This window comes from Cryptomeria japonica, chromosome 11 (genome assembly GCF_030272615.1).
Source record: "Cryptomeria japonica chromosome 11, Sugi_1.0, whole genome shotgun sequence".
Taxonomy (NCBI): domain Eukaryota; kingdom Viridiplantae; phylum Streptophyta; class Pinopsida; order Cupressales; family Cupressaceae; genus Cryptomeria; species Cryptomeria japonica.
The window spans coordinates 694,960,895-694,967,685 of NC_081415.1; the positions used below are offsets into that span (position 1 = coordinate 694,960,895).

The following is a 6,791-nucleotide window of genomic DNA, read 5'->3' on the forward strand; positions in this document are numbered from 1 at the left end:
GCTTCTTTCTAATCTATTTTTCGTACCAGCCATCACTACCAGTGGGACAAAACATTGGTACTTTATAGTAACTGAAATTCTTAATCTTCATCATTATCCCATCCCCATACTAAACCTTCAAACTTCAGACCATCAGTGGACATACCTATCAAAAAATGCACCTGAGTTCAGCTGCACTTTGGAAATGATTACTCTGATAGACCAATGGATTCTTTTGGAAACCAAAATCTTCTGCAACCCCCAAATCTTTTCACCCTTGAAAATGTAGTCTGCCACTCACAATTATTGCGTTTAATAAGACCATTCTTTTTCCTTTTTATCATTGAATGCCTGCCTCCCTCTGCAAAACTCTGGCTCGTCAGTGCATGTGTGAGTATGCCCAAGACAGACATCTACAGTGTAATGTGACTTTGTTTTTTAATTCTGTAACAGTGGTAATAGCATTGGGCGACGTATTATGGATTCGTCTAATCCAACGACGTAATATCTCCCAAAATGAAAGAAAAACAAACCTTAATGCAGTAGGATTTGTCAGATAGCTCAAAACTGTTTGGAATTTGTGCAACAGGGGTTGTGTCTACACTCTACCCTGCTTGAAAAAAACATTGAAATGCCTTTTAAAGTCATTGAAATGTTGAGTAAGTGACACTAGGTATGTTTTTATCTGTGAAATGATCCAGGACCCCGTGCTTCCATGACCCATGCCTAATGGTGGGTTGCGTGTAATCCTCTCTGGTTTGTTTCCACAAGGAAACAATCCGCTCTCAAGTACACCTAGATTCTCTTCTATTTAACTCACGTACTGAGTGATGAGCCCTCTCAATCTGCAACTTGAGTACACCATGTGATAGCTAGCCTATAATAGTACTATTTAAAGATGGCTGGTCGGTCTGTAATGGATTGATCTTTAGCTGATGGGTTTGGGGGAATGTGGCAGGAGGATGTGCAAAAATAGGTAAAGTTGATGCCTTGTTTTGAAAAGTTTTTGCTGTCAACCCATTCAGGCCGAATTAGAGGACTGAATTATTGATCAGTAGCGCATCATATTGATTGATCGGAAGTAGAGCATGGCATGCCTGAGTTATTCAGACCAGCTTAATCATCTTCTATCCATGCCTAGGCTGCTCAGCGTTTCCTCTATATAACTAGTGAGTCTATATACCAATTCTTCAGTGGGTACTTTGAACTCTGCCTTTTGTTTTCTTTCGAAGTCCAAGAAATGGTATTTTTGTAGTCCATTTTAGTTATGTAAAGAGCTTCTCTAGAAAACTTTGTTCAAGCTTGTTCAGTGGGTGGATTGTACTGTGCCTTCTGTTTTCTTTTGAAGCCCAAGACATGGCGTTTTCACAGTCCATCACAGTTATATAAAGAGCCTCTGTAGCAAACTGTGTTCAAGCTTTTTGAAATCAATTTTTCTTAGGAACTCTTTTCATAGAGGTTAGAGCCATGGCAGCTTCCAAGTTTGTAGTGTTCGCCATGCTCACATGTCTGTTGAATGTGATGGTATTGGGGAACTCTGATATGGATGCCCTTGTGGCCTTCAAGAGAGGTCTTGAAAATTCTGATGGACTTGCAGACTGGAAAATGGATAGTTCATCTGCTTGTGAGTGGACCGGTGTGAGCTGCAAGAATGGAATTGTGATCTCTCTTGTTCTAGAAGATATGAACCTGCAAGGTCCTATTTCTGCAGAGCTTGGGAATCTGAAGGCCTTGGAGGTTTTGAATCTGACTAATAATCTTCTAGTTGGTAGCATTCCAAGCAAAATCTGGGGACTGGACAAGCTTAAAATCTTGGACTTGAGTGGCAACTGTTTGTCTGGTGAGATTGATGCTAGCATAGGAGGTCTTGCTGAGCTTAGAGAGCTTGCACTGGGCAGCAATGCTTTGTCAGGAAGATTGGCGCCTCAGCTGGGATTACTTTCTCGGTTGGAAATGCTGGAGCTTGGCAACAATTTTTTCACTGGGAGCATTCCTGCAGAGCTAGGCATGCTGTCTGAGCTGCAGTACCTGGACCTTGGTGGCAACAGTTTTTCTCGAGTCATACCGTCACAGCTTAGCGAGCTGAAGAACTTGGTATTTCTTGATCTGGGCAACAATTTTCTTACTGGCACCTTTCCACCTGAGCTCGGGAAGCTGGACAGGTTGGTGTCTCTGGATGTCTCAAACAACTCTCTTTCTGGCAGCCTTCCTCTGGAGATTGGAAACATGGTGAGTTTGACTGACCTTTATCTTGGAATCAACAAGTTTTCAGGCCTTTTACCTGTTGAAATTGGTAATCTGATCAATTTAAAAAATTTGTATTTGCCTTCTTGCCTCCTCCGAGGGCCTATTCCGAATGAGATATCTAGGATGCAGTCCTTAAGCAAACTAGATCTTTCAAACAATCCACTGAGGTCCCCTATTCCACAAGCCATAGGAGCTCTGACAAATCTCACCATTTTGAATATGGTGAATGCAGAGTTGAATGGCTCGGTTCCATCTGAGTTGGGTAGATGCAAAAGTCTCAGAACCCTCATGCTTTCATTTAATTTCTTGACTGGTTCTCTTCCTGACACTCTAGCAGGGCTGCCTATATTGTCCTTCTCAGCAGAGAAAAACCAGCTTAGTGGTCCTTTACCTAGATGGTTGGGAAAGTGGCAGGAAGCCGACTCTATCCTGCTGGCTACCAACCAATTCAGTGGGCCTATTCCTCCGGAGCTTGGGAATTGTTCTTCTGTGAACCATATTAGCCTAAGTAACAATCAATTAACAGGAAACATCCCTGCCGAGCTTTGCAATGCAAAATTTCTTACTGAGATTGATTTAGAAAACAACTTCCTTGTGGGTACCATTGAAAACACCTTCATCAATTGTTGGAACCTTACCCAGCTCATACTGACGAACAATCGGATAAATGGTAGAATTCCTGGGTATTTAGGGAGCCTTCCCCTAATGGTTCTAGATTTGGATGCAAACAACTTCACAGGCCCAATCCCTGAGCAGATATGGAATTCAACTACACTCATGGAGTTCAGTGCAGCAAATAATTTTCTAGAAGGAAAACTTTCTGCCCGCATGGGAAATGCAGTATCATTGCAAAGATTGATTCTCAGCGGTAACAATTTATATGGAGAAATCCCCAAGCAAATTGGGAGATTGTCTAGTATTTCAGTTCTTTCTCTCAATGGTAATCTGCTGGAAGGCGAGATTCCTTCAGAAATTTCCCAGTGTATCAGTCTCACCACTCTTGATTTGGGAAATAATCGTTTGAATGGATCAATTCCCAAAAAATTTGGAGACCTAGCTCAACTACAGTGTCTGGTTCTTTCCCATAATGAACTCTCAGGGTCCATCCCAACCGAAATATCTTCATATTTCCAGCAGATTGCAATCCCGGATTCAAGCTATGTACAGCACCATGGAGTCTTTGATCTCTCCTGGAACCAGCTTTCGGGACCCATCCCAGAAGAAATTGGGGATTGCATTGTAGTTGTAGATTTGCTTCTTAGCAACAACAGGCTCACGGGAGCCATTCCCAGATCCCTGTCACGCCTTACAAACTTGACTACACTGGACCTCTCCAACAACTACCTCCAAGGGGAGATTCCAGTTGGGCTTGGAGAATCTCTTAAGCTTCAAGGGATAAACTTGGCATTCAATCAGCTCACAGGCATGATTCCTGCAGCTCTGGGAGGTATAAGTAGCTTGGTGAAGCTGAACTTAACAAGCAATTATCTTATTGGTGAAGTCCCTGCATCTCTGGGAAATTTGAGCGAGCTTACACATCTTGATGTGAGTAACAATGAGCTCTCAGGTGAATTACCTCCATCCTTGTCAAATATGGTGAACATTGTTGGGCTCTATGTCCAGCAGAATAAGCTTTTCGGCAGCATTGATATGTTGTTCCCAGACAGCACTTCATGGAAGATTGAGACTCTGAACATGAGTTTCAACCTTTTTAGTGGAGAAATTCCAAGCTCACTGGGAAATCTCTCTTACCTTAACTACTTGGACCTGCACGACAATGAGTTCACAGGCAGTATTCCTTCAGAGATAGGTAACCTTTCACAACTCATGTATCTGGATATCTCCGGAAATAAGCTCACTGGAAAAATCCCTGATGAATTCTGTAGTCTATCGAGTATATCTTTCTTCAATCTTTCAGACAATCTGCTGGAAGGCCCGATTCCCAGAGGCGGAGGGTGTGAAAATTTCACGAGGTTTTCTTTACTGGGAAACAGCGGTTTGTGTGGAGGGAGCTGGGGTTTGAGGTGCCAGTCGAGTAACAGAGGAAAATCGTGCCTGAGCACATGGGGGGTTGTAGGAATCTCAATTGGAAGCATTCTTGCAGTCTTAAGTTTATCTTTCATCTTACTCAGGTGGAAAATGGTAGGACAGCAAGCTCTTTTGGATCTTGAAAATGGAAGCAAATTTGATTCGGGTTCCGGAACAGAACCAAATCTGTTCTTTCTTTCCAGCAAATCCAAGGAGCCTCTTAGCATCAATGTCGCCATGTTTGAGAGGCCTCTTCTCAAACTGACACTGGTGGACATTCTGCATGCCACCAATAACTTCTGCAAGACTAACATCATTGGGGATGGTGGGTTTGGCACCGTCTATAAGGCCATCCTTCCCAATGGCAAAATGGTAGCAATAAAAAAGTTGAGCCAGGCCAAGAGTCAAGGACAGAGGGAATTCCTAGCAGAGATGGAGACCTTGGGGAAAGTAAAGCATACAAATCTGGTGCCACTCCTTGGATACTGTTCATTTGGTGAGGAAAAGCTGTTGGTGTACGAGTATATGGCAAATGGAAGCCTTGATCTGTGGCTACGGAACAGGGCTGATGCCCTTGAGGTTCTTGACTGGTCCAAACGCCTGAGAATTGCAGTGGGATCGGCAAAGGGGCTTGCATTTCTTCATCATGGGTTCATTCCTCACATCATTCACAGAGACATGAAGGCCAGCAACATCTTGTTAGATGGTGACTTTGAACCCAGAGTTGCAGATTTTGGATTGGCACGCCTCATAAGTGCTTGCGAAACTCATGTGACCACAGACATTGCAGGGACATTTGGATACATTCCTCCAGAATATGGGCAAAGTTGGAGATCAACCACTAGAGGGGATGTGTACAGTTTTGGAGTGATATTGCTTGAGCTGCTTACTGGAAGGGAGCCAACAGGGCATGATTTCAAAGACATAGAAGGTGGCAATCTGGTGGGTTGGGTTAGGCAAATGATCAAGAAAGAGCAGGCAGTGGAGGCTCTGGATTCTATGATTGCTAAAGGGGTATCAACTCAAATGATGCTGCAGATGTTGCAGGTGGCTACAATGTGCACATATGATGACCCTGCCAAGCGCCCTACAATGTTGCAGGTTGTCAAATACTTGACTGGTATTGAAGACCATTCACAGAAATGAACCAACCCGGTTGGCTTCATTTCATCTGGTTGCAATGTGAAGATTCTAAGTCCATTGGCTGTATGAACAATATTTTGAAAACCTCCATAAAATCCCATTCAAACTGTCTAGGTAGCAGTTTTTTTCTGTCCATGTAAATCCCATATATAAACAAGGATCAAGCGAATAGTTATAATAGTATTCCCCTAAGCTGAATATACTCGAGGATAACTATAAACCCTTTTGTATTTCACACTATGCACAGCTATAGCCAGGCAGCAAAGAGTCTAAAATGCTGCTGTGCTTTTCCTTTACTAAGTACAAGAAGTGGCCTCAACCAAAATTTATATCCAGAGGCTTTTTCAGCTATGCAAAACCCAATTGTTAAATATATCTTGTTTTTCTGAATTTTAATGGAACACACCAAAGTTGCTTCCAGAAAATCATACTTATGAAGCGTTTCGATCCCTGCTGCTAAAATCTGGCAAAGAGTTTTATATTTTAATGGAAGCTGACGGCTGAGAGATAAATCAATTCCCCTTTATAGTTTTCGGTAATCGGGCCACTGCAAGCTAGTCATAAATCAGTTTTTAATTTTATTTTAAAGACGATCATGTCAAAAGATAATTTAAACATTAAATATTTTGAAATAATGGAACCTAGACTATGTATCCTAGTGACCCAATGTGCTATAGCCTAGTATGTGTGAGCTATGCTAATTTGATTGTCTCAAGTTTATTTCTAGAACTTTGTTTCAATATGAAGTGTTTATGTGGGCTCTTTTCTAGAACTTTGTTTCAATATGAAGTGTTTATGTGGGCTCTTTTGTATTAAAGGGTGTTAAAACAATGCAGATTTGCTTGGAAAACTTGAATACTTTGTGTATAAAATAAAATAAAATTATGCTTTATAGGCCATCCTTGGGACCCAAACCCAAATATCTATGGGTGGGGTATTTAGGGAAGGTTGGGAATGCACTTTAAAGGACTTTGTATTATATGAAATATTGAGACAAGGAATATCTATTGAAGCATGGGTGATTGGGTGGTACACCTAGTCAACCCATCAACTTTCAAGTGGGTTGAATGGGAAAGTGAACCCTATGCCTTTGGAAGAAAATCAATGTGGGCTCACATGGGTACTTGTTGTCTCATTTTGTCTCATTTATTAAATTGTAAGAGAGATTGATGTTTGGAGGAAGGAGAGGTGTCATCCACCTATTAGTTGGTGAACTTTTTTCATACATTCAATTTTTTAACAATTTCCACTCTTAGAATTCTCGAGAAGAATGAAACAAAAAGGATTTGAGAGAAAAAGAAAGAGTCCTCATTCTAATAAGTTCCATTAGAAGACATAATTCACTTTCTTGTAATTTCTTGCAAAATTGATTATTTGTGAAAGGGCTTATTTTA

The 6,791-nt window shown here is 41.5% G+C and overlaps 1 protein-coding gene across 1 annotated transcript; it reads left to right on the plus strand.

Moving 5' to 3' along the window:
• The first annotated feature begins 204 nt into the window (after positions 1–204).
• LOC131046529 (leucine-rich repeat receptor protein kinase EMS1) lies at positions 205–5,787 on the plus strand. The gene has a single exon (XM_057980293.2). It carries the CDS (start codon positions 1,447–1,449, stop codon positions 5,398–5,400), a length of 3,954 nt encoding a protein of 1,317 aa, XP_057836276.2. The 5' UTR covers positions 205–1,446; the 3' UTR covers positions 5,401–5,787.
• The last annotated feature ends 1,004 nt before the right edge of the window (positions 5,788–6,791 follow it).

Excerpts from the sequence above, each read along its gene's own strand:
- LOC131046529 (XM_057980293.2), top strand. The coding sequence starts at position 1,447 with ATGGCAGCTTCCAAGTTTGTAGTGTTCGCCATGCTCACATGTCTGTTG.